This window comes from Syngnathus floridae, chromosome 12 (assembly GCF_059516105.1).
Source record: "Syngnathus floridae isolate MCC-2025c chromosome 12, RoL_Sflo_1.0, whole genome shotgun sequence".
Lineage (NCBI taxonomy): Eukaryota > Metazoa > Chordata > Actinopteri > Syngnathiformes > Syngnathidae > Syngnathus > Syngnathus floridae.
The window spans coordinates 14,216,793-14,244,001 of record NC_142424.1 but is presented as its reverse complement, the minus strand read 5'-3'; the positions used below and the strand labels follow the sequence as shown (position 1 = coordinate 14,244,001).

General features: G+C 48.7%; 2 protein-coding genes and 2 long non-coding RNA genes across 6 annotated transcripts; all 4 read left to right on the top strand.

The window, feature by feature from the left end:
- The first annotated feature begins 3,960 nt into the window (after positions 1-3,960).
- On the top strand, positions 3,961-8,001 carry LOC148390139 (janus kinase and microtubule-interacting protein 3-like). Of its 2 annotated transcripts, XM_088392169.1 has the most exons (10): positions 3,961-4,105; positions 4,166-5,221; positions 5,358-5,455; positions 5,600-5,898; positions 6,110-6,172; positions 6,259-6,357; positions 6,439-6,672; positions 6,806-6,865; positions 6,922-7,155; positions 7,235-8,001. In XM_088392169.1, the coding sequence occupies exons 4-10, from the start codon at positions 5,842-5,844 to the stop codon at positions 7,349-7,351; spliced, it is 864 nt and encodes a 287-aa protein (XP_088248295.1). In that variant the 5' UTR covers positions 3,961-4,105; positions 4,166-5,221; positions 5,358-5,455; positions 5,600-5,841; the 3' UTR covers positions 7,352-8,001. The 2 variants fall into 2 exon arrangements, with proteins under 2 accessions (XP_088248295.1, XP_088248294.1); XM_088392168.1 differs by having other exon boundaries at positions 3,961-5,221; positions 6,439-6,678.
- A 3,211-nt stretch (positions 8,002-11,212) lies between these two features.
- Positions 11,213-14,052, top strand: LOC148390138 (uncharacterized). The gene is made up of 3 exons (XR_015861844.1): positions 11,213-11,378; positions 11,502-11,579; positions 13,438-14,052. It is a non-coding gene; the product is annotated as an uncharacterized LOC148390138 (long non-coding RNA).
- Positions 14,053-20,781: 6,729 nt separating this feature from the next.
- LOC148390137 (uncharacterized) lies at positions 20,782-21,614 on the top strand. The gene is made up of 3 exons (XR_015861564.1): positions 20,782-20,994; positions 21,254-21,447; positions 21,572-21,614. It is a non-coding gene; the product is annotated as an uncharacterized LOC148390137 (long non-coding RNA).
- Positions 21,615-21,927: 313 nt separating this feature from the next.
- LOC148390136 (janus kinase and microtubule-interacting protein 3-like) lies at positions 21,928-25,968 on the top strand. Of its 2 annotated transcripts, XM_088392040.1 has the most exons (10): positions 21,928-22,072; positions 22,133-23,188; positions 23,325-23,422; positions 23,567-23,865; positions 24,077-24,139; positions 24,226-24,324; positions 24,406-24,639; positions 24,773-24,832; positions 24,889-25,122; positions 25,202-25,968. In XM_088392040.1, the coding sequence occupies exons 4-10, from the start codon at positions 23,809-23,811 to the stop codon at positions 25,316-25,318; spliced, it is 864 nt and encodes a 287-aa protein (XP_088248166.1). In that variant the 5' UTR covers positions 21,928-22,072; positions 22,133-23,188; positions 23,325-23,422; positions 23,567-23,808; the 3' UTR covers positions 25,319-25,968. The 2 variants fall into 2 exon arrangements, with proteins under 2 accessions (XP_088248166.1, XP_088248165.1); XM_088392039.1 differs by having other exon boundaries at positions 21,928-23,188; positions 24,406-24,645.
- Positions 25,969-27,209: the final 1,241 nt, after the last annotated feature.

The window sequence follows — 27,209 nt, the reverse complement described above, 5'->3', positions numbered from 1 at the left end:
GCCAAGGCGGAGCGAACAGACGCCCTTCAGGCCACCAATGACGAGCTGAGAACCAAACTGATGGACGTCCAGTTAGAACTTCAGCAGGAGAAGAACAAGGTGAAAACCTCAACAGACAGACACTGCCTGCCTCCCTGCCTGCCTCCCTGCCTGCCTCCCTCCCTCCCAGTTTTCCCGATGTAGATTAGACATGCGTGTGCCATGACTGTGTCAGCCTACATCAACAAATGCACCGAGGACGTCAGCACCACTAAGAATATCATCACCCGGGGCAACCAACGACCCTGGATGACTGAGGAGGTACGTCAAACGCTACGAGCGCGGAACTCTGCCTTCAAGTCTGGCGACAAGGAGACACTGAGGACAGCGAGAGCCAACTTGAACCGTGCCATCAGGATAGCGAAGCGAGACCGCAGTCGAAAATTTCAGGATCGTTTCCACAACGTCAAAAACATCAGGAGTATGTGGCAAGGCATACGGGCGATTACAGACTACAACTCACCCTCCCCCCCCCTGGTGGGTGTAGTTGATGCTGACTTTCTAAATGGTCTAAATAACTTCTTTGGGAGGTTCGAGGCACTAAACGGCACTCCAGCAGTTAAAACTGTCCCCCATCAGGAAGAGGAGGTACTCTGCCTTGACTCCGCCGATGTGTTGAAGACCCTGAGGAGAGTCAACCCCTGTAAGGCCCCTGGCCCCGACAACATTCCTGGGCGTGTGTTCAGGGAATGTGCAAGTCATCTGGCTGGGGTCATCACAGACATTTTTAACACCTCGCTGGGCCAAGCCAAAGTGCCGGCGTGCTTTAAGACTGCCTCCATCATTCCGGTGCCGAAGAAACCTCAAATCACCTCATTTAATGATTACCGGCCTGTTGCACTGACTCCGGTTATGATGAAGTGCTTCGAAAGGCTGCTTAAAGGTCACATCGTTTCCAGACTCCCCCTATTATTTGACCCGTTCCAGTTTGCCGACCGGCAAAACCGCTCCACTCAGGACGCCATCTCCTCCGTTCTTCACCTGAGCCTGGCTCACCTGGAGGAGAAGAACACCCATGTGCGGATGCTGTTCCTGGACTTCAGCTCAGCGTTTAACACCATCATCCCACAGCATCTGGTAGGAAAATTGGAACACCTGGGCTTCAACACCCCCCTTCGCAACTGGCTGCTAGACTTCCTCACCAACAGACCTCAGTCAGTCCGGGTGGGACAGAACACCTCTGATGTCATCACCCTCAGCACAGGCTCCCCTCAGGGCTGCGTCCTGAGCCCCCTGCTGTTCACCCTGATGACACACGACTGCGTCCTCAGGTTCACCACCAATCACATCGTGAAGTCAGCAGACGACACAACGGTGGTGGGGCTCATCAGAGACAACAACGACCTGGACTACAGAGAGGAGGTGGAGCAGCTGGTGGGCTGGTGCAGAGAAAACAGCCTGATCCTGAATGAGGAGAAGATGAAGGAGATCATCGTCGACTTCAGGAGAAAACAGCCTCACCACGCTCCACTGATCATCAACAGCTCAGCTGTGGAGGTGGTCAGCAGCACCAAATTCCTGGGGGTCCACATCACAGAAGACCTCACCTGGACTATGAACACTACGGCACTGGTCAAGAGGGCACAGAAGCGCTTGTACTTACAGCGGAGGATGAGGAGAGCCCACCTGCCCCCACCCATCATGAGGACGTTCTACAGGAGCACCATAGAGAGCATTCTGACAAGCTGTCTCTCTGTGTGGTGTGGAGGCTGCACCGCCTCCGATTGGAAGAACGTGAGGAGAGTGGTGAGGACAGCAGAGAGGATCATAGGGGCTCCTCTTCCCTCCATTCAGGACATTTCATCTCAGCGCTGCATGTCCCGTGCCCGTAACATCATCAATGACCCATCACACCCCCACCATGGACTGTTCTCCCTGCTGCCCTCTGGGAAGAGGTTTGCAGCATCCGCTGCAGGTCCACCAGGTTCTGCAACAGCGTTTTCCCTGCTGTCATCAGACTGTTGAACACTAGAACTGTTGAGCTCTAAACTGAACTCTGCATCACACATTCACAGAACTGTATGACACTACGGACCTCTATCTTGCACTATCTCGCACTACCAACTTTACTGAACTTGTATAAACCCTTTAAATAGAAGTTTAATACATGGTTTAGCATTCCTCTGCACACTCTTGAATACTGTTTTGCCTACTTGCACTATTGCATAATTATCACTGCTGCACTTTATACTTATTTTTAATATATATATATATATATATATATAGTATATGTATATATATATATTTTCATAGGATATGTTACTTCTATTCAACTGCAATATCACTACTTTGTTGTAAGACGTATGCAACGGAATTTCGTTTTGTATGCACCATGTGCAGACAAGATGACAATAAAGTTTGTCTAAGTCTAAGTCATGTCAGGTCAGCTGTCTGGAGAGAGAGAGAAGTCAGGACCTGCGGGCGGAGCACCACCGTGCCACCGCCGCCATGACGGAACTCAAAAGCAAACTCCATGAGGAGAAGCAGAAAGAGTTAGCCATTACCAGGGAGACATTACTGCGGCAGCATGAAATGGAGCTGATGAGAGTGATCAAAATCAAGATGGAGGGATCCAGCGACTGAATGCCTTGGTCCTCAGCCTGAGGGACGGCTCCATGGACAAGGTGATCCGCTCTATCCGTGTCTGACTATCCGCACGCCACGTCGGGCTTCGATGCGGCCGCTACCGTATTGTGTAGCTTGTCCCCAGTAAGCGTCGCGGCGCTCCGTTGCGGTCTCAATGGCCCGGTGTGGCGCAATGTCTGCTCAGGTGAGGAGGGGGGGGCGCTTTGCTGGCGGAGGTGGAGGAGACGCGGCGGTGTCGGGAGACCGAGCGGTGTCGCCTCCACCAGGAGCGCGGAAGAAGCCCTGGCAGCGGCCCAGCAGGCCTGGCAGTCCCGAGCGGCCGAGCTCCGATCGGCTCATCACCAGCATCGGGAGGAGCTGAGCCGAACCAAGAGAGACTGCGAGAGGGAGATCCGCCGACTGGTAGGACTGATCAGATGCGCGGTGCGTGGCTATGTTCCCAATTTCGTTGTATACCTGCAGTGCAATGACACCTAAGGCATTCTATTCTATTCTATTTCACAAGAAGAAAATGTCCGGTTGCTCGCTTCGCTTTTGTCACAGCAAAGGTGTTCTAGTCGATTCAAGAAAAAAAATTGGCCGGTTGCTCTCTTTGTTTTTGTCACAATTCTGGCAAATGAGTTTGCCCGCCTGCCTGAGCGCTCCCCGTTTGTACATCCAGACGGATGAGATCAAGCTGAAAGACAGAGCGGTTAGTGTTTTGGATGAAGCCCTGGGGCCGGCCACGTCCACCGCCTTCAGCTGCAGACTCAGGCTGCCGAGCAGCAGATCGCTGCCCTGAGGGATTCCCAAAGGGCGGGCCTAAACTACCCTGGAAGTGGGGTCAACGCCGCTACTAGCAATCCTCTTCATTGCGTAAGCCACCTCATCACACACTTGCAGTACGCATGACTTAGTTCGTTGCTGGAGGAAGGTAGCACAAAAACAGTTTTGAACTTTGAACGAGTGCTTGTGTGTGTGTGTTGCGGGGCGTTTTCAGTCTCAGGAGGATCGGGACACGCGACGGTTTCATCTGAAAATCGCTGAGCTCAGCGCAGTCATCAGGAACCTGGAGGATCGAAACGCCCTGCTTTCTGAAGAGCGCAATGAACTGGTAATTTATTGACGGCACGCTTGAAGGTTTGCGCTACGTTTGATGCGCGCCATCCAGCGAGGCACCCATTGCGCTTGCTTATTAGTTGAGCGGCGCGTCGAGTCGGTTGCCTGGTAGATGTCTTTTATTGGGAGCCAAAGCCACGATTCCGTTCAAACCGATGCAAAAGGAATGGATACGTTCTGGCCCGCGTGTTGTGCGTCTTTCACATCCCGCACTTCATGCTTGCAGCTAAAGCGACTGAGAGAAACAGAAAGCCAGTTTCTGCCACTCCTGTACAAAAACAAACGCCTGAGCAGGAAGAATGAAGAACTCTCGCTGGTGCTGTGTCGCCTTGAAAACAAAGTGCGCTTTGTCACCCAGGAGAACGAGGAGATGGCAAGCTTGGTAAGTCGACGCGGACAACGGCGGCGTGCCAACAGAGTCCACTGCATTTGTGTTCCACAGAGAAGGCCTAGTTCGCTCAATGACCTGGACCGCGGTTGCGGCCAGCAGGACGGTGAAATGGAGTTCCTTCAAGTTGTGGAGCAGCGGCACATCATCGACGACTTGTCCAAGGTCTTCAGGCAGGCGACTCGGTGCACGTACGGCAGCGCCACGCTCGCTCGCTGTCGCCAGGAAACCTTTTGCGTCCAAAGCTTGGCCGGCGGCCGCCATCCAAAAAATTGGCCCCTTAAATTCCGACCTTTCAAGCAGGAGCATTGTGCGCACGCGTTTGAACACGCTTTAGACTTGTTTTGCCGTTTTCAGCAGCTCAAAGCTCCCGTTTTGTCAGCGCCTTTGCCACTCGCTGTGCGCTGAAAACGACGGACTCGCCCGGCTGCTCAGCCCGTCAACTATGAGCCGCGAGCGCGACATCATTGTCCGTAGGCAGCTAGTGGCAAAATGCACCCTGTTAGAGTTGCGCTCGCTCCAACTTATTTTGCAAGAACCACACGGGAGACAAGTAAGTTCTTTTGGACACCTGCAGGTGGAGAGTCCATCCGTTGTACGAATGAAGTCTGACTCTCGGCTCCTGCACGAGCATTTTAATTAAGAGAAACAGGGTGGGTGTAAGAGTGGATTGAATAGAGGAAGCCCTTGACCTCTAGTCAAAACATAGCAAGGGGTGTTTTACGACTTTGTGTAGGAAGGGATAAGCGATAGGGATAAATAAGGGATAAATAATATTATTTATTACAGGTTGCAGTCAAAGTCAAAGCAACATAATGATACGATAAAGATAATCTGGAAAACCCTGACACACCCTGTAGTTGTCACTTTTGGAAAAGACGAGCGTCCCTCCAATCATCGCCGGTGACGTGTTTTTCAGGCTCTGGAGACAGGAGCTCATGTCAGAAATGTCATTGTGAGTCGCGTTTGTTTCTGCGCCGGAGCCGTTCGTTCCCTTTGCATCCAAAGAATCTCAAAGGCGGATTATTTGTGTCGACAGGAGAGAGATTTGCTGCTACGATACCGACGTCGAGAATCTCTGAGGAGGAACAAAGCGTGAGGTCCTGCAAGGTGGGTCTGTTTGTTTGCGGCTGCTTGGTGTTGCGCAAGATGAAATGGCCTTTTTCTCGCTATCGTTCCTCTCGTCGATTCATCGTGAGGTGTCGCTTCAGTTTGTTCAGAGAGATGTTTGCTTCCGCGCCCGCAGGTCATCGAAACATTTTACGGCTACGACGAAGGGTGGACTCGGACGGATCGTCCTTGTCTTTTCACACCGACAGAACCCCCGACACGGAACCCGAAGAGGTAGCCCGCCATTTCTGCCAGCGTATTGGCACCAAACATTCCTCTTCAGCCTGGAATCGGACTCGTCTTTGCGTCGCGGGTGCTTTGTCGCCGGTCTGACTGATTCTGGTACTAGTGCTGTGTTGCATTGGTGTGTGCATGAAGAGGCGGAGCTTCGCTACCGCCAGCTGACGCAAGAATATCAAGCGCTGCAACGAGCCTACGCTCTGCTAGCCCAGACCAGCGAAGGGGACTACGACGCCGAGAAGGAGATCAAGGTGGCGCCCCTTCCCGCAACCCCCGGCCGGGTCGCAGCCTCCCCGTTCTCACCCAGCCTCGGGTGTTCTCTGGTCTGAAAGGAGGAGGAGGAGCCTCCCTCCTCCTCCTTTCAGACCAGAGAAAAGCTGATGGTAGAAATGGGTCACTATCAAAGCAGAGTAGCAGATCTGGAGCAACAAGGACAGGTAAGCTCATCAATGAGCACACCTTTTTCTCAGACAAAATAGCTACATTCTTCAGTCACTCATTCGTCTGGCATTACTGGACCAACCCCCCCCCCCGAATGTGGCTGGGAAAATGCGGAGAAAAGCAAATGTCATTTTCCAGTCAACCAAAGAATTTGTGGATGAAAATGACACAACATTCCAAAGCTGTCCACGCGTTTGTCTCTTCTAGAATGTCAAGTGGGTGGAGGAGAAGCAGCTGCTGCGTCAGAGCAATCAGCAGTTGGCCGAAAAGGTGACGGAAAGAAAGGCGCTGGGCGGAGTCGCTTGGCGTCACACCCGTCGGGAAGCCCCGCAGATGAGGTCTGACTGTCTTTTCAGGTCAGGCGGATGGAGGCGGAAGAAGCGCGTCTGAAAGAGCACATCCAGGATATCCGAGACCAAAACGAACTGCTTGAGTTCCGCATCCTGGAGCTGGAGGTGGGAAGACTCGCACAAGCGTGTTGAGGCCAGAGATGTGACGGACGGACGGACAGACGGATGCATGCCTCTGCCTTTCAGGAGAGGGAGTGGCGCTCCCCCGTCTTGAAGTTTCTGCAAGTCCGTTTCCCAGACGGCCTCAGCCCTTTGCAGATCTACTGCGAGGCCGAGGGCGTGAGCGTACGTAAGGCGTCCCTCGCAACCCTAACCTTAACCCGAGGTCCCAGAACACCATACATTGCTCCTTGCGCCTTTCCCCCGGACATCGTCATCAGTGATCTGATGAAGAAGCTGGACATCCTGGGCTATAACGCCGTAAGTGTATGTCGAACTCCTTATGTTCGCACTCCACGAGACTCGGCGGCTCAAATGTGACTTTTGGAAGGCTTTGCGCTGAAAGAAGCTTGTTGACGCTGTGCCTTTGGGCTCTTCTATGTTCTGCAAGCAGAAGGGCTACCTGGATGAAGAGTTGGACTTCAGGAAGTGTTCCATGGACCAGGCTCATAAGGTAAGCCGCCCTCAAATCTCCCGCCGGACCACTGATGGACGAGGATTGCGGCCCAGAGGATCCTGGAGCTGGAGGCCATGTTGAACGAGGCGCTACCGCAGCGGGACTGCCCCGCCACGGACGGCGAAAAAGCCAGCCACGCTGGCGTGAATGACGTGCTGACGGCGGATCAGAGAGAAGAGCTTAGGAGCGCCGTGGACCAATGGAAGCGAGCCCTGATGTGCGAGTTGAGGGAGCGCGACGCTTGCATCCTCCAAGAGAGAATGGATCTGCTGCACAGCGCGCAACAGGTAAGGGCCCAAAGCCAGCCCGGCACTTACTTGCACGCTTACTGGCTTTTGAATGCCACTTTCCATTTGTCCGTCCTAGAGGAACAAAGAGCTGAAAGAATTCATCGAAGCTCAGAAGAGACAAATCAAACAATTGGAGGAGAAGTTTCTGTTTCTCTTTCTATTCTTCTCCTTGGCCTTCATTCTGTGGCCCTAACACCAGCTGGTGAGTGAGCTCCAGCGGCACCGCACTCGACACCTCCGATACACTGCCAGCCGGTCTCAGACGTTGGCAGACGCTCCGATGCCAACGTATACCCCCCGCCACGGTGACAGAGGCACCGCGTCACACCGGCGCTCATCCAATCAGAAGGCAGGAAAAGCAAATTCACATGCAGGGCACTTTTGAACCAGAAGAGAGCGCCACAAAAAACGGTTGTTGCCCCAAACGCGCACTAAAAAGGGTCAGAATAACAAGAGTCCCACTGGCCAGCCGGGGCCACCCGTCCAGCTGTTTCTTCAGGGGGGAAAAAAATTGGAGTCACCGGTGAGTACATTTTGCATTTAGCTCTGCTTTTCTGCTACTGTCTTCAAGTGTGTGGCATCCTGCGATCAAAGATTCAGCCAACCCCAAAGCGGTTGACCTCAACGTCCCACCACCATGCCTACCAGAGCAGGTGACGTGATGCTTTGGACATCCTTCCGTCTCAGATGCCCAAAAGTACTCTTTGCCACATCTGCGGCAATACGGTGTCTTTTCAAAGGTGCAAATAAATCCAGCGTGGGCGGAACACGCACGTCTTCGGTTTTTCCCGCTTTGTTTGTGTGACAGCTGTTGTGAAAATTTTATACAAATAAAGTTGTATAGTACAGGTTTGGCCAAGCCGCAACTCCCGAACCGCATGCGGCTCTTTTATGTTCATATCAACATTTGTGTGTGTGTGTGTGGGGGGGGGGGTTGTGCGTGTTGGCTTCACTTGAGTTCAATTTGGTATTTTGGTCAAAAGCGCATGTGGTGAAATTCCACAAAGTAGGATGGGCAAACACATTTCTTTAAACTATGAGTGTCAATTGGGCTCTCGAAATGGCAGGGAAAAGATGCACAGCAAAACGAAAATACGTAGATGAACACAGGACGTTTTAATCAGAGTGGGAAAGTTTCTATTTTTTGTTGAACGTGATGGCAAACCATTCTGCCTGATATGTCAGACCTCAGCGCATTTCAAAGATTCAAATCTTCAGCGCCATGCACTTCAGCTCACTCCATGCTAACATTGATCAGGCGTCGAACCCGCAACATCATGCTTAAGAGGTGGCCATGCTAACCAGTGCGCCATTATGTCAACGCATAATAACTAAGTCTACTGATCAAAACAGCGGTTACTATATGACGTCGCTACGTCGTGGTCACGTGACGCAGACAAGACGTCAATGGACGTGGGCAGAGTTAACTTGTTTAAAAGGGAGTGGGCAGAAGAAATATTTAATTTATTTAAATCTATTTTGAGTGCACACCATTATGCCAATGCATAACAACTGTAAATCTACTAAACAAAACAGCGGTTGCTATATGACATCTGCCACGTCGTGGTCACGTGACATACGTGACGTCGATGGGCGTAACTTTCGCCGGAATTCAAATCCGCGGGGAGAGTTAACTTGTTTAAAAGAGAGTGGGCAGAAGAACTATTTAATTTATTTAAATCTATTTGGTGTGTGCGCCATTATGTCAATGCATAACAACTGTAAGTCTACTAAACAAAACAGCGGTTGCTATATGACGTCTGCCACGTCGTGGTCACGTGACGCGGACGTGACGTCGACGCCTACTTTACATCCCACCGATCACAGGACCCCTCGGCTGCATAACCGTGCCCCCTTCCCAACCAATCGGATTTGCTATACGCGAAAACGACGCCAATGGAAAGAGCTTCCGCCCAAATTTAAATCCGTGGGCGTGGCTCGCAGCAGGAAGTAGGAAAATGGCGGCGATGTTGACAAAGACACAGCGGATGGTAACATACGACTAACAAGAGAAATATTTTTATTTTCTGCTCGCAACTGGACCGTCCAGAGCGTACACGGTAAGTACAACTCATCGTTTTTAAAAAGAAGTACTTTTGTTGCCCTGAAAAGCGAGTGAGCGTGGCGTTTGTGGGGGACGTCGAATTTCGACGATTCTTTCTGGTCAACGGTTGTAAATGATTGTGTTGATTAAAAAAGAAAACTTGATGTAACTCTACTTTTAACTGCCGTTTCAGATAGATTTGGAATTGCATCACATCCAATTTTGCCTAGAGCGTACACGGTAAGTAACACTCGTTGTGTTTAAGGAGATTTACGTTTGTAATAGCAGAAGTGTAGCCGCGTTGCGTTGTACGTGTGAATGTTGGTCCAGGCGAAATGTTAATGTTTAATTTCATTCCTTTAGGTTCCACGGTGTTTGTTGGCTGCAAGTTTTCCACTGCAAGAAGAGGCTCATATCATTGACCAGGAGCGAGCTACAATGGTGAGTAGCCATAACATTTATGTTTAACACTTCCTATTTCATGTCTAACAGTACTTGATTTAACAAATAACCATAAATAAATACAGTGTGGGCACTGAAGTTAACATATGTGATTATACTGCCTAATCTGTCACCGAGTAGATTGTTGCAAAGTAATATAAGATCCAAAGTTGTAATTCAGAATAGTTTTCAAAAGAAGGCCATTAGAATTATATACAAGTCTGATTACCCTGAACAAGCTATTAATTAAATCACAAATTCTTCAATTCAAAGATTTGGTAGATTATCAGACAAATAATGTCTAACAGTAATTGATTTAACACATCACGATAAGTAGATTGAGTGTGGGCACTCTCAAGTTAACAGATATGATTATACTGCCTAATCTGTTACAGAGTATGTTGTTGCCAAGTAATGTAGAATAGATCCAAAGTAGTAATCCAGAATAGTTTTGAAGAGGCCATTAGAATAATAAACAAATCTGATTACCTTGAACATAATAACAAGCTAAGTGTTTAATATGTCCAATGAAGTCAAAATTGGGCACCATCATGTGGTGAAATTTGGAATTGCATCACATCCAATTTTGCCTGGGAACAAACAGATTAAATAAATCTTAGTTTTGAATAAGCCACTCCTTCTCAAACAAGTAAACTCTGCCCATTTCGCGCAGTAGATGTTCTGTTAATATCTAGTATTTATACAAAGTCATAATTTAAATTGCTTTCAACCTTCATTCATCGGTTCAACCAACATTACTCGCTCTTATTACCAACTTGTATTGATTTAACTAAGCGTTTAATACTTCCTATCAGGTCTCAAGGCAAGATTTGGCAAAATACAGTTTCAGCAAATCCAATTTTGCCAGGGAACAAAAATAGATTAAATAAACTAAATAAGTCTTCTTCCCATTAAATAAATCAGAAAAGTCTGTCTTGTAACCAGTCCTCTTCAAACAAGTAAAGTCTGCCCATTTTGTGCCGTAGATTTTGTGTCTATGCCTAGTATTTAAACAAAATCATAATTTAAACGACTTCTTTCCTTCATTCACTTTGGAAATTTGGAATTGCAGCAAATCGAATTTTGCCAGGGAACAAAAATAGATCAATTAAACTAAATAAGTCTTCTTCCCATTAAATAAATTAAAAAAGTCTGTCTTGTAACCAGTCCTTTTCAAACAAGTAAAGTCTGCCCATTTTGTGCCGTCGATTTTGTGTTAATGCCTAGTATTTATACAAAATCATAATTTAAAGGACTTCATTCCTTCATTCACTGTGGAAATTTGGAATTGCAGCACATCAAATTTTGCCTGGGAAGAAAAGTAGATTAAATAAATTTAATAAGTCTTACTACTTCCCATTAAATAAATTAAATACGTCTTACTTGTTCCCACTCCTTTTCAAAACAGTAGTTTAAAACGAGGGCCCTTCACTCAATCTTTAACCTCAACCCCGCACGTTGTGTTGTATCTGTGAATGTTGGTTGTGGCCAAATGATAGTTTTCTTTCATTCGTTTAGGTTCCAAGAAAACTTGATGTAACTCTACTTTTAACTGCCGTTTCAGATAAGCGGGTATTACGTCGCAGTCATGTGCCGCGGATATGACGTAATTGCCCGAACCTCCGCCAAAATTCAAATCTGTTGGCGCGATGGCCGTGAGCCACTGAGCAGCGACGATTATCAACAGAAATATCTTTATTTTCTGCTTGCAACTGGACCGTCTAGAGCGTACACGGTAAGTAACACTCATTGTGTTTAAGGAGATTTACGTTTGTAATAGCAGAAGTGTAGCCGCGTTGCGTTGTACGTGTGAAAATTGGTCGAGGCGAAATGTTAATGTTTAATTTCATTCCTTTAGGTTCCACGGTGTTTGTTGGCTGCAAGTTTTCCACTGCAAGAAGAGGCTCGTATCATTGACCAGGAGCGAGCTACAATGGTGAGTAGCCATAACATTTATGTTAAACACTTCCTATTTCATGTCTAACAGTACTTGATTTAACAAATAACCATAAATTAATACAGTGTGGGCACTGAAGTTAACATATGTGATTATACTGCCTAATCTGTCACGGAGTAGATTGTTGCAAAGTAATATAAGATCCAAAGTTGTAATTCAGAATAGTTTTCAAAAGAAGGCCATTAGAATTATATACAAGTGTGATTACCCTTAATATAACAACAAGCTATTAATTAAATCACAAATTCTTCAATTCAAAGATTTGGTAGATTATCAGACAAATAATGTCTAACAGTAATTGATTTAACACATCACGATAAGTAGATTGAGTGTGGGCACTCTCAAGTTAACAGATATGATTATACTGCCTAATCTGTTACAGAGTATGTTGTTGCCAAGTAATGTAGAATAGATCCAAAGTAGTAATCCAGAATAGTTTTGAAGAGGCCATTAGAATAATAAACAAATCTGATTACCTTGAACATAATAACAAGCTAAGTGTTTAATATGTCCTATGAAGTCAAAATTGGGCACCATCATGTGGTGAAATTTGGAATTGCATCACATCCAATTTTGCCTGGGAACAAACAGATTAAATAAATCTTAGTTTTGAATAAGCCACTCCTTCTCAAACAAGTAAACTCTGCCCATTTCGCGCAGTAGATGTTCTGTTAATATCTAGTATTTATACAAAGTCATAATTTAAATTGCTTTCAACCTTCATTCATCGGTTCAACCAACATTACTCGCTCTTATTACCAACTTGTATTGATTTAACTAAGCGTTTAATACTTCCTATCAGGTCTCAAGGCAAGATTTGGCAAAATACAATTTCAGCAAATCCAATTTTGCCAGGGAACAAAAATAGATTAAATAAACTAAATAAGTCTTCTTCCCATTAAATAAATCAGAAAAGTCTGTCTTGTAACCAGTCCTCTTCAAACAAGTAAAGTCTGCCCATTTTGTGCCGTAGATTTTGTGTCTATGCCTAGTATTTAAGCAAAATCATAATTTAAAAGACTTCTTTCCTTCATTCACTTTGGAAATTTGGAATTGCAGCAAATCGAATTTTGCCAGGGAACAAAAATAGATCAATTAAACTAAATAAGTCTTCTTCCCATTAAATAAATTAAAAAAGTCTGTCTTGTAACCAGTCCTTTTCAAACAAGTAAAGTCTGCCCATTTTGTGCCGTCGATTTTGTGTTAATGCCTAGTATTTATACAAAATCATAATTTAAAGGACTTCATTCCTTCATTCACTTTGGAAATTTGGAATTGCAGCACATCAAATTTTGCCTGGGAAGAAAAGTAGATTAAATAAATTTAATAAGTCTTACTACTTCCCATTAAATAAATTAAATACGTCTTACTTGTTCCCACTCCTTTTCAAAAAAGTAGTTTAAAACGAGGTCCCTTCACTCAACCTTTAACCCTATTTATTCACCTTCTAGGCTAAGTGTTAAAGGCTAAGTGTTAAAGGCTAAGTGTTAAAGGCTAAGTGTTAAAGGCTAAGTGTTAGAGGCTAAGTGCCAGAGGCTAGGCGCCAGAGGCGAGTTTTTGTGGGCTGAAGTTTTAGTGGGGTTAGTGTGAATACAATCCAAAAGAATACAACAGAATACAATACAATAGAATATAATACATAGATTAAATTCAATAGCTCTTACTACTTCCCATTAAATAAATTAAATACGTCTTACTTGTTCCCAATCCTTTTCAAAAAAGTAGTTTAAAACGAGGGCCCTTCACTCAACCTTTAACCTCAACCCCGCACGTCACATTGTGTTGTATCTGTGAATGTTGGTTGTGGCCAAATGATAGTTTTCTTTCATTCGTTTAGGTTCCACGGTGTTTGTTGGCTATGTTTTCCACTGTCAGAAGGATGAAAATACAAAGTACAACGCTTGGACGTGGGCGAAGACGTCACCGGTGAGTCCTTCCTTCCTATTTATTTACCTTCTAGATGCTAGAGGCTAAGTGTTAGAGGCTAAGTGTTAGAGGCTAAGTGTTAAAGGCAACACAATACGAACAACACAACACAATACGAACAACTCAACACAATATGAACAACACAATATGAACAACACAACACAATACGAACAACACAACACAATACGAACAACACAACACATTACGAACAACACAACACAATACGAACAACACAACGATACTGCACTGAACAACACGATACCGCACTGAGAAACACGATTCCGCACTGAACAACACGATACCGCACTGAACAACACCATGCCGCACTGAACACCATGCCACACTGAACAACACCATCCCGCACTGAACAACACCATGCCGCACTAAACAACACCATGCCGCACTGAACAACACCATGCCTCACTGAACGACACCATGCCGCACTGAAAGACACCATGCCGCACTGAACGACACCATGCCGCACTGAAAGACACCATCCCGCACTGAACACCATGCCGCACTGAACAACACCATCCTGCACTGAACAACACCATCCCGCACTGAACAACACCATGCCGCACTGAACAACATTATGCCGCACTGAACATTATGCCGCACTGAACAACACCATGCCGCACTGAACAACACCATGCCGCACTGAACAACATTATGCCGCACTGAACAACACCATGCCGCACTGAACAACACCATGCCGCACTGAACAACACCATGCCGCACTGAACAACATTATGCCGCACTGAACAACACCATGCCGCACTGAACAACACCATCCTGCACTGAACAACACCATTCCGCATTGAACACCATCCCGCACTGAACAACACCATCCCGCACTGAACAACACCATGCCGCACTGAACAACACCATGCCGCACTGAACAACATTATGCCGCACTGAACAACATTATGCCGCACTGAACAACACCATGCCGCACTGAACAACACCATGCCGCACTGAACAACACCATGCCGCACTGAATAACATTATAACGCACTGAACAACACCATCCCGCACTGAACAACACCATGCCGCACTGAACAACATTATGCCGCACTGAACAACATTATGCCGAAATGAACAACACCATGCCGCACTGAACAACACCATGCCGCACTGAACAACACCATGCCGCACTGAACAACACCATGCCGCACTGAACAACACCATGCCGCACTGAACAACACCATCCCGCATTGAACACCATGCCGCACTGAACAACACCATGCCGCACTGAACAACACCATGCCGCACTGAACAACACCATGCCGCACTGAACAACACCATGCCGCACTGAACAACACCATTCCGCACTGAACAACACCATTCCGCACTGAACAACATTATGCCGCACTGAACAACATTATGCCGCACTGAACAACATTATGCCGCACTGAACAACACCATGCCGCACTGAACAACACCATGCCGCACTGAACAACACCATGCCGCACTGAACAACACGATCCCGCATTGAACAACACCATCCTGCACTGAACAACACCATCCCGCACTGAACAACACCATGCCGCAATGAACAACACCATCCCGCACTGAACAACACCATGCCGCACTGAGCAACACCATGCCGCACTGAGCAACACCATCCCGCACTGAACAACACCATGCCGCACTGAACAACACCATGCCGCACTGAACAACACCATGCCGCACTGAACTACATTACGCTGCACTGAACAACACCATGCCGCACTGAACAACACCATGCCGCATTGAACAACACCATGCCGCATTGAACAACACCATGCCGCACTGAACAACACCATCCTGCACTGAACAACACCATGCCGCATTGAACAACACCATGCCGCATTGAACAACACCATGCCGCACTGAACAACACCATCCCGCACTGAACAACACCATCCCGCATTGAACAACACCATCCCGCACTGAACAACACCATTTTGCACTGAACAACACCATGCCGCACTGAACACCATTCCGCACTGAACAACACCATTCCGCACTGAACAACACCATGCCGCATCGAACAACACCATGCCGCACTGAACAACACCATCCCGCATTGAACAACACCATCCTGCACTGAACAACACCATCCTGCACTGAACAACACCATCCTGCACTGAACAACACCATGCCGCACTGAACAACACCATGTCGCACTGAACAACACCATGCCGCACTGAAAAACACCATGCTGCACTGAAAAACACCATGCCGCACTGAAAAACACCATGCCGCACTGAACAACACCATGCCGCACTGAACAACACCATCCCGCACTGAACAACACCATGCCGCACTGAACAACATTATGCTGCACTGAACAACATTATGCCGCACTGAACAACATTATGCCGCACTGAACAACACCATGCCGCACTGAACAACACCATCCTGCACTGAACAACACCATCCCGCACTGAACAACACGATCCCGCATTGAACAACACGATCCCGCACTGAACAACACCATGCCGCACTGAACAACACCATGCCGCACTGAACAACACCATTCCGCACTGAACAACACCATTCCGCACTGAACAACACCATGCCGCACTGAACAACACCATGCCGCACTGAACAACACCATGCCGCACTGAACAACATTATGCCGCACTGAACAACACCATGCCGCACTGAACAACACCATCCCGCACTGAACAACACCATGCCGCATTGAACAACACCATGCCGCACTGAACAACACCATCCCCCATGCCGCATTGAACAACACCATGCCGCACTGAACAACACCATCCTGCACTGAACAACACCATCCTGCACTGAACAACACCATCCCGCACTGAACAACACCATGCCGCACTGAACGACATTATGGCGCACTGAACAACATTATGCCGCACTGAACAACACCATGCCGCACTGAACAACACCATGCCGCACTGAACAACACCATGCCGCACTGAACAACATTATGCCGCACTGAACAACATTATGCCGCACTGAACACCATGCCGCACTGAACAACACCATGCCTTACTGAACAACACCATGCCGCACTGAACAACACGACGTCGCACTGAACAACACGACGCCGCACAGAACAACACAACGCCACACAGAATAACACAATACCGCACAGAACAACACAATACCGCACAAACAGTTTTAGATAATATTACGTCGCAGTCATGTGACGCGGACATGACGTCAATAGGCGGAACTCACGGCAAAATTATAATCCGTGGGCGTGGCTTGCAACAGGAAGTAGGAAAGCGGCAATTCTGGCAAACAAGACACAGCGGTTAGTAACACGATGACTAACAAGGCAAATATTTTTGTTTTCAGCTTGCAACTTGACCGTCTAGAGCGTACAAGGTAATTACAACTGTTTTTTTTGAGCCCTGAAAAGCGAGGGAGTGTGGCGTTTGGGAGGAATGTCGAACTCGGCGTCTGCTTCCAGCCACAGACGCCAAATTTCGACGATTATTTCGACTGGTCAACGGTTGTAAATTATTGCGTTGACTAAAAACTTTATTTAACTCTACTCTTAACTTTGCCGTTTCAGATATGCGGGTATTACACCGCGGAAATGACGTCAATAGGCTGAACTCTCGCCAAAATTCAAATCTGTGGGCGCAATGGCCTTGAGCGAGACACCGGATACAAACACGACGATTATCAACAGAAATATCTTTATTTTCTGCTTGCAAGTGGACCGTCTAGAGCGTACACGGTAAGTACAACTCATTGTGTTTAAAAAGATTTACGTTTGTGTAGTTTGCGTTGCGTTGTATCTGTGAATGTTGGTTGAGGCTAAATGTTAATGTTTAATTTCATTCCTTTAGGTTCCACGGTGTTTGTTGGCTGTATGTTTTCCACTGCAAGAAGAGGCTCGTATCATTGACCAGCAGGAGCTACAATGGTGAGTACCCCTTTCGTCTTCCATTTATGTTAAACACTTCCTATTTCATGTCTAACAGTACTCGATTTAACAAATAACCATAAATAAATACAGTGTGGGCAGTCAAGTTAACATATGTGATTATCCTGCCTAATATGTTTATCACAAATATGTCACTAATTACTAATATGTTTATTTGTTTATCACAACACCTTTGGACCTTCAGCAATCGATTATTTCCCTTCATCTACATAGAGACAGAACGATGGTGTCTTAAACATCTCATTCATTTCACCAAATAACTTCACGCAGGTGGATAACGGCCGTCTCGGTCACGCTATGTTGCGTGATGCAGTTTTGAAGAACCAAATGCATTTATTCAATGAATAAGTCAAGCTAGTTCTATGTTTATGATGTTGTAAGTTACGGTACCGATTGAAGTTGAGTTCGAAGCCAGTGGAAAACAGCGCTGCGTTTGTGCTCTCCAGGTACAAATGTGATCTCTGACTGACGACCGGGCGAGACTCGAGTAAGAGATGTCCAAACGAGCTCCGGCAGGGCGGGCCAAGGCGGAGCGAACAGACGCCCTTCAGGCCACCAATGACGAGCTGAGAACCAAACTGATGGACGTCCAGTTAGAACTTCAGCAGGAGAAGAACAAGGTGAAAACCTCAACAGACAGACACTGCCTGCCTCCCTGCCTGCCTCCCTGCCTGCCTCCCTCCCTCCCAGTTTTCCCGATGTAGATTAGACATGCGTGTGCCATGACTGTGTCAGCCTACATCAACAAATGCACCGAGGACGTCAGCACCACTAAGAATATCATCACCCGGGGCAACCAACGACCCTGGATGACTGAGGAGGTACGTCAAACGCTACGAGCGCGGAACTCTGCCTTCAAGTCTGGCGACAAGGAGACACTGAGGACAGCGAGAGCCAACTTGAACCGTGCCATCAGGATAGCGAAGCGAGACCGCAGTCGAAAATTTCAGGATCGTTTCCACAACGTCAAAAACATCAGGAGTATGTGGCAAGGCATACGGGCGATTACAGACTACAACTCACCCTCCCCCCCCCTGGTGGGTGTAGTTGATGCTGACTTTCTAAATGGTCTAAATAACTTCTTTGGGAGGTTCGAGGCACTAAACGGCACTCCAGCAGTTAAAACTGTCCCCCATCAGGAAGAGGAGGTACTCTGCCTTGACTCCGCCGATGTGTTGAAGACCCTGAGGAGAGTCAACCCCTGTAAGGCCCCTGGCCCCGACAACATTCCTGGGCGTGTGTTCAGGGAATGTGCAAGTCATCTGGCTGGGGTCATCACAGACATTTTTAACACCTCGCTGGGCCAAGCCAAAGTGCCGGCGTGCTTTAAGACTGCCTCCATCATTCCGGTGCCGAAGAAACCTCAAATCACCTCATTTAATGATTACCGGCCTGTTGCACTGACTCCGGTTATGATGAAGTGCTTCGAAAGGCTGCTTAAAGGTCACATCGTTTCCAGACTCCCCCTATTATTTGACCCGTTCCAGTTTGCCGACCGGCAAAACCGCTCCACTCAGGACGCCATCTCCTCCGTTCTTCACCTGAGCCTGGCTCACCTGGAGGAGAAGAACACCCATGTGCGGATGCTGTTCCTGGACTTCAGCTCAGCGTTTAACACCATCATCCCACAGCATCTGGTAGGAAAATTGGAACACCTGGGCTTCAACACCCCCCTTCGCAACTGGCTGCTAGACTTCCTCACCAACAGACCTCAGTCAGTCCGGGTGGGACAGAACACCTCTGATGTCATCACCCTCAGCACAGGCTCCCCTCAGGGCTGCGTCCTGAGCCCCCTGCTGTTCACCCTGATGACACACGACTGCGTCCTCAGGTTCACCACCAATCACATCGTGAAGTCAGCAGACGACACAACGGTGGTGGGGCTCATCAGAGACAACAACGACCTGGACTACAGAGAGGAGGTGGAGCAGCTGGTGGGCTGGTGCAGAGAAAACAGCCTGATCCTGAATGAGGAGAAGATGAAGGAGATCATCGTCGACTTCAGGAGAAAACAGCCTCACCACGCTCCACTGATCATCAACAGCTCAGCTGTGGAGGTGGTCAGCAGCACCAAATTCCTGGGGGTCCACATCACAGAAGACCTCACCTGGACTATGAACACTACGGCACTGGTCAAGAGGGCACAGAAGCGCTTGTACTTACAGCGGAGGATGAGGAGAGCCCACCTGCCCCCACCCATCATGAGGACGTTCTACAGGAGCACCATAGAGAGCATTCTGACAAGCTGTCTCTCTGTGTGGTGTGGAGGCTGCACCGCCTCCGATTGGAAGAACGTGAGGAGAGTGGTGAGGACAGCAGAGAGGATCATAGGGGCTCCTCTTCCCTCCATTCAGGACATTTCATCTCAGCGCTGCATGTCCCGTGCCCGTAACATCATCAATGACCCATCACACCCCCACCATGGACTGTTCTCCCTGCTGCCCTCTGGGAAGAGGTTTGCAGCATCCGCTGCAGGTCCACCAGGTTCTGCAACAGCGTTTTCCCTGCTGTCATCAGACTGTTGAACACTAGAACTGTTGAGCTCTAAACTGAACTCTGCATCACACATTCACAGAACTGTATGACACTACGGACCTCTATCTTGCACTATCTCGCACTACCAACTTTACTGAACTTGTATAAACCCTTTAAATAGAAGTTTAATACATGGTTTAGCATTCCTCTGCACACTCTTGAATACTGTTTTGCCTACTTGCACTATTGCATAATTATCACTGCTGCACTTTATACTTATTTTTAATATATATATATATATATATATATAGTATATGTATATATATATATTTTCATAGGATATGTTACTTCTATTCAACTGCAATATCACTACTTTGTTGTAAGACGTATGCAACGGAATTTCGTTTTGTATGCACCATGTGCAGACAAGATGACAATAAAGTTTGTCTAAGTCTAAGTCATGTCAGGTCAGCTGTCTGGAGAGAGAGAGAAGTCAGGACCTGCGGGCGGAGCACCACCGTGCCACCGCCGCCATGACGGAACTCAAAAGCAAACTCCATGAGGAGAAGCAGAAAGAGTTAGCCATTACCAGGGAGACATTACTGCGGCAGCATGAAATGGAGCTGATGAGAGTGATCAAAATCAAGATGGAGGGATCCAGCGACTGAATGCCTTGGTCCTCAGCCTGAGGGACGGCTCCATGGACAAGGTGATCCGCTCTATCCGTGTCTGACTATCCGCACGCCACGTCGGGCTTCGATGCGGCCGCTACCGTATTGTGTAGCTTGTCCCCAGTAAGCGTCGCGGCGCTCCGTTGCGGTCTCAATGGCCCGGTGTGGCGCAATGTCTGCTCAGGTGAGGAGGGGGGGGGCGCTTTGCTGGCGGAGGTGGAGGAGACGCGGCGGTGTCGGGAGACCGAGCGGTGTCGCCTCCACCAGGAGCGCGGAAGAAGCCCTGGCAGCGGCCCAGCAGGCCTGGCAGTCCCGAGCGGCCGAGCTCCGATCGGCTCATCACCAGCATCGGGAGGAGCTGAGCCGAACCAAGAGAGACTGCGAGAGGGAGATCCGCCGACTGGTAGGACTGATCAGATGCGCGGTGCGTGGCTATGTTCCCAATTTCGTTGTATACCTGCAGTGCAATGACACCTAAGGCATTCTATTCTATTCTATTTCACAAGAAGAAAATGTCCGGTTGCTCGCTTCGCTTTTGTCACAGCAAAGGTGTTCTAGTCGATTCAAGAAAAAAAATTGGCCGGTTGCTCTCTTTGTTTTTGTCACAATTCTGGCAAATGAGTTTGCCCGCCTGCCTGAGCGCTCCCCGTTTGTACATCCAGACGGATGAGATCAAGCTGAAAGACAGAGCGGTTAGTGTTTTGGATGAAGCCCTGGGGCCGGCCACGTCCACCGCCTTCAGCTGCAGACTCAGGCTGCCGAGCAGCAGATCGCTGCCCTGAGGGATTCCCAAAGGGCGGGCCTAAACTACCCTGGAAGTGGGGTCAACGCCGCTACTAGCAATCCTCTTCATTGCGTAAGCCACCTCATCACACACTTGCAGTACGCATGACTTAGTTCGTTGCTGGAGGAAGGTAGCACAAAAACAGTTTTGAACTTTGAACGAGTGCTTGTGTGTGTGTGTTGCGGGGCGTTTTCAGTCTCAGGAGGATCGGGACACGCGACGGTTTCATCTGAAAATCGCTGAGCTCAGCGCAGTCATCAGGAACCTGGAGGATCGAAACGCCCTGCTTTCTGAAGAGCGCAATGAACTGGTAATTTATTGACGGCACGCTTGAAGGTTTGCGCTACGTTTGATGCGCGCCATCCAGCGAGGCACCCATTGCGCTTGCTTATTAGTTGAGCGGCGCGTCGAGTCGGTTGCCTGGTAGATGTCTTTTATTGGGAGCCAAAGCCACGATTCCGTTCAAACCGATGCAAAAGGAATGGATACGTTCTGGCCCGCGTGTTGTGCGTCTTTCACATCCCGCACTTCATGCTTGCAGCTAAAGCGACTGAGAGAAACAGAAAGCCAGTTTCTGCCACTCCTGTACAAAAACAAACGCCTGAGCAGGAAGAATGAAGAACTCTCGCTGGTGCTGTGTCGCCTTGAAAACAAAGTGCGCTTTGTCACCCAGGAGAACGAGGAGATGGCAAGCTTGGTAAGTCGACGCGGACAACGGCGGCGTGCCAACAGAGTCCACTGCATTTGTGTTCCACAGAGAAGGCCTAGTTCGCTCAATGACCTGGACCGCGGTTGCGGCCAGCAGGACGGTGAAATGGAGTTCCTTCAAGTTGTGGAGCAGCGGCACATCATCGACGACTTGTCCAAGGTCTTCAGGCAGGCGACTCGGTGCACGTACGGCAGCGCCACGCTCGCTCGCTGTCGCCAGGAAACCTTTTGCGTCCAAAGCTTGGCCGGCGGCCGCCATCCAAAAAATTGGCCCCTTAAATTCCGACCTTTCAAGCAGGAGCATTGTGCGCACGCGTTTGAACACGCTTTAGACTTGTTTTGCCGTTTTCAGCAGCTCAAAGCTCCCGTTTTGTCAGCGCCTTTGCCACTCGCTGTGCGCTGAAAACGACGGACTCGCCCGGCTGCTCAGCCCGTCAACTATGAGCCGCGAGCGCGACATCATTGTCCGTAGGCAGCTAGTGGCAAAATGCACCCTGTTAGAGTTGCGCTCGCTCCAACTTATTTTGCAAGAACCACACGGGAGACAAGTAAGTTCTTTTGGACACCTGCAGGTGGAGAGTCCATCCGTTGTACGAATGAAGTCTGACTCTCGGCTCCTGCACGAGCATTTTAATTAAGAGAAACAGGGTGGGTGTAAGAGTGGATTGAATAGAGGAAGCCCTTGACCTCTAGTCAAAACATAGCAAGGGGTGTTTTACGACTTTGTGTAGGAAGGGATAAGCGATAGGGATAAATAAGGGATAAATAATATTATTTATTACAGGTTGCAGTCAAAGTCAAAGCAACATAATGATACGATAAAGATAATCTGGAAAACCCTGACACACCCTGTAGTTGTCACTTTTGGAAAAGACGAGCGTCCCTCCAATCATCGCCGGTGACGTGTTTTTCAGGCTCTGGAGACAGGAGCTCATGTCAGAAATGTCATTGTGAGTCGCGTTTGTTTCTGCGCCGGAGCCGTTCGTTCCCTTTGCATCCAAAGAATCTCAAAGGCGGATTATTTGTGTCGACAGGAGAGAGATTTGCTGCTACGATACCGACGTCGAGAATCTCTGAGGAGGAACAAAGCGTGAGGTCCTGCAAGGTGGGTCTGTTTGTTTGCGGCTGCTTGGTGTTGCGCAAGATGAAATGGCCTTTTTCTCGCTATCGTTCCTCTCGTCGATTCATCGTGAGGTGTCGCTTCAGTTTGTTCAGAGAGATGTTTGCTTCCGCGCCCGCAGGTCATCGAAACATTTTACGGCTACGACGAAGGGTGGACTCGGACGGATCGTCCTTGTCTTTTCACACCGACAGAACCCCCGACACGGAACCCGAAGAGGTAGCCCGCCATTTCTGCCAGCGTATTGGCACCAAACATTCCTCTTCAGCCTGGAATCGGACTCGTCTTTGCGTCGCGGGTGCTTTGTCGCCGGTCTGACTGATTCTGGTACTAGTGCTGTGTTGCATTGGTGTGTGCATGAAGAGGCGGAGCTTCGCTACCGCCAGCTGACGCAAGAATATCAAGCGCTGCAACGAGCCTACGCTCTGCTAGCCCAGACCAGCGAAGGGGACTACGACGCCGAGAAGGAGATCAAGGTGGCGCCCCTTCCCGCAACCCCCGGCCGGGTCGCAGCCTCCCCGTTCTCACCCAGCCTCGGGTGTTCTCTGGTCTGAAAGGAGGAGGAGGAGCCTCCCTCCTCCTCCTTTCAGACCAGAGAAAAGCTGATGGTAGAAATGGGTCACTATCAAAGCAGAGTAGCAGATCTGGAGCAACAAGGACAGGTAAGCTCATCAATGAGCACACCTTTTTCTCAGACAAAATAGCTACATTCTTCAGTCACTCATTCGTCTGGCATTACTGGACCAACCCCCCCCCCCGAATGTGGCTGGGAAAATGCGGAGAAAAGCAAATGTCATTTTCCAGTCAACCAAAGAATTTGTGGATGAAAATGACACAACATTCCAAAGCTGTCCACGCGTTTGTCTCTTCTAGAATGTCAAGTGGGTGGAGGAGAAGCAGCTGCTGCGTCAGAGCAATCAGCAGTTGGCCGAAAAGGTGACGGAAAGAAAGGCGCTGGGCGGAGTCGCTTGGCGTCACACCCGTCGGGAAGCCCCGCAGATGAGGTCTGACTGTCTTTTCAGGTCAGGCGGATGGAGGCGGAAGAAGCGCGTCTGAAAGAGCACATCCAGGATATCCGAGACCAAAACGAACTGCTTGAGTTCCGCATCCTGGAGCTGGAGGTGGGAAGACTCGCACAAGCGTGTTGAGGCCAGAGATGTGACGGACGGACGGACAGACGGATGCATGCCTCTGCCTTTCAGGAGAGGGAGTGGCGCTCCCCCGTCTTGAAGTTTCTGCAAGTCCGTTTCCCAGACGGCCTCAGCCCTTTGCAGATCTACTGCGAGGCCGAGGGCGTGAGCGTACGTAAGGCGTCCCTCGCAACCCTAACCTTAACCCGAGGTCCCAGAACACCATACATTGCTCCTTGCGCCTTTCCCCCGGACATCGTCATCAGTGATCTGATGAAGAAGCTGGACATCCTGGGCTATAACGCCGTAAGTGTATGTCGAACTCCTTATGTTCGCACTCCACGAGACTCGGCGGCTCAAATGTGACTTTTGGAAGGCTTTGCGCTGAAAGAAGCTTGTTGACGCTGTGCCTTTGGGCTCTTCTATGTTCTGCAAGCAGAAGGGCTACCTGGATGAAGAGTTGGACTTCAGGAAGTGTTCCATGGACCAGGCTCATAAGGTAAGCCGCCCTCAAATCTCCCGCCGGACCACTGATGGACGAGGATTGCGGCCCAGAGGATCCTGGAGCTGGAGGCCATGTTGAACGAGGCGCTACCGCAGCGGGACTGCCCCGCCACGGACGGCGAAAAAGCCAGCCACGCTGGCGTGAATGACGTGCTGACGGCGGATCAGAGAGAAGAGCTTAGGAGCGCCGTGGACCAATGGAAGCGAGCCCTGATGTGCGAGTTGAGGGAGCGCGACGCTTGCATCCTCCAAGAGAGAATGGATCTGCTGCACAGCGCGCAACAGGTAAGGGCCCAAAGCCAGCCCGGCACTTACTTGCACGCTTACTGGCTTTTGAATGCCACTTTCCATTTGTCCGTCCTAGAGGAACAAAGAGCTGAAAGAATTCATCGAAGCTCAGAAGAGACAAATCAAACAATTGGAGGAGAAGTTTCTGTTTCTCTTTCTATTCTTCTCCTTGGCCTTCATTCTGTGGCCCTAACACCAGCTGGTGAGTGAGCTCCAGCGGCACCGCACTCGACACCTCCGATACACTGCCAGCCGGTCTCAGACGTTGGCAGACGCTCCGATGCCAACGTATACCCCCCGCCACGGTGACAGAGGCACCGCGTCACACCGGCGCTCATCCAATCAGAAGGCAGGAAAAGCAAATTCACATGCAGGGCACTTTTGAACCAGAAGAGAGCGCCACAAAAAACGGTTGTTGCCCCAAACGCGCACTAAAAAGGGTCAGAATAACAAGAGTCCCACTGGCCAGCCGGGGCCACCCGTCCAGCTGTTTCTTCAGGGGGGAAAAAAATTGGAGTCACCGGTGAGTACATTTTGCATTTAGCTCTGCTTTTCTGCTACTGTCTTCAAGTGTGTGGCATCCTGCGATCAAAGATTCAGCCAACCCCAAAGCGGTTGACCTCAACGTCCCACCACCATGCCTACCAGAGCAGGTGACGTGATGCTTTGGACATCCTTCCGTCTCAGATGCCCAAAAGTACTCTTTGCCACATCTGCGGCAATACGGTGTCTTTTCAAAGGTGCAAATAAATCCAGCGTGGGCGGAACACGCACGTCTTCGGTTTTTCCCGCTTTGTTTGTGTGACAGCTGTTGTGAAAATTTTATACAAATAAAGTTGTATAGTACAGGTTTGGCCAAGCCGCAACTCCCGAACCGCATGCGGCTCTTTTATGTTCATATCAACATTTGTGTGTGTGTGTGTGGGGGGGGGGTTGTGCGTGTTGGCTTCACTTGAGTTCAATTTGGTATTTTGGTCAAAAGCGCATGTGGTGAAATTCCACAAAGTAGGATGGGCAAACACATTTCTTTAAACTATGAGTGTCAATTGGGCTCTCGAAATGGCAGGGAAAAGATGCACAGCAAAACGAAAATACGTAGATGAACACAGGACGTTTTAATCAGAGTGGGAAAGTTTCTATTTTTTGTTGAACGTGATGGCAAACCATTCTGCCTGATATGTCAGACCTCAGCGCATTTCAAAGATTCAAATCTTCAGCGCCATGCACTTCAGCTCACTCCATGCTAACATTGATCAGGCGTCGAACCCGCAACATCATGCTTAAGAGGTGGCCATGCTAACCAGTGCGCCATTATGTCAACGCATAATAACTAAGTCTACTGATCAAAACAGCGGTTACTATATGACGTCGCTACGTCGTGGTCACGTGACGCAGACAAGACGTCAATGGACGTGGGCAGAGTTAACTTGTTTAAAAGGGAGTGGGCAGAAGAAATATTTAATTTATTTAAATCTATTTTGAGTGCACACCATTATGCCAATGCATAACAACTGTAAATCTACTAAACAAAACAGCGGTTGCTATATGACATCTGCCACGTCGTGGTCACGTGACATACGTGACGTCGATGGGCGTAACTTTCGCCGGAATTCAAATCCGCGGGGAGAGTTAACTTGTTTAAAAGAGAGTGGGCAGAAGAACTATTTAATTTATTTAAATCTATTTGGTGTGTGCGCCATTATGTCAATGCATAACAACTGTAAGTCTACTAAACAAAACAGCGGTTGCTATATGACGTCTGCCACGTCGTGGTCACGTGACGCGGACGTGACGTCGACGCCTACTTTACATCCCACCGATCACAGGACCCCTCGGCTGCATAACCGTGCCCCCTTCCCAACCAATCGGATTTGCTATACGCGAAAACGACGCCAATGGAAAGAGCTTCCGCCCAAATTTAAATCCGTGGGCGTGGCTCGCAGCAGGAAGTAGGAAAATGGCGGCGATGTTGACAAAGACACAGCGGATGGTAACATACGACTAACAAGAGAAATATTTTTATTTTCTGCTCGCAACTGGACCGTCCAGAGCGTACACGGTAAGTACAACTCATCGTTTTTAAA

Excerpts from the sequence above, each read along its gene's own strand:
- LOC148390139 (XM_088392168.1), top strand. The coding sequence starts at position 5,842 with ATGGTAGAAATGGGTCACTATCAAAGCAGAGTAGCAGATCTGGAGCAA. Across the intron at positions 5,899-6,109 it reads ATCTGGAGCAACAAGGACAG|AATGTCAAGTGGGTGGAGGA; the intron begins GTAAGCTCATCA and ends TGTCTCTTCTAG. Across the intron at positions 6,173-6,258 it reads ATCAGCAGTTGGCCGAAAAG|GTCAGGCGGATGGAGGCGGA; the intron begins GTGACGGAAAGA and ends CTGTCTTTTCAG.
- LOC148390136 (XM_088392039.1), top strand. The coding sequence starts at position 23,809 with ATGGTAGAAATGGGTCACTATCAAAGCAGAGTAGCAGATCTGGAGCAA. Across the intron at positions 24,140-24,225 it reads ATCAGCAGTTGGCCGAAAAG|GTCAGGCGGATGGAGGCGGA; the intron begins GTGACGGAAAGA and ends CTGTCTTTTCAG. Across the intron at positions 25,123-25,201 it reads TGCTGCACAGCGCGCAACAG|AGGAACAAAGAGCTGAAAGA; the intron begins GTAAGGGCCCAA and ends TGTCCGTCCTAG.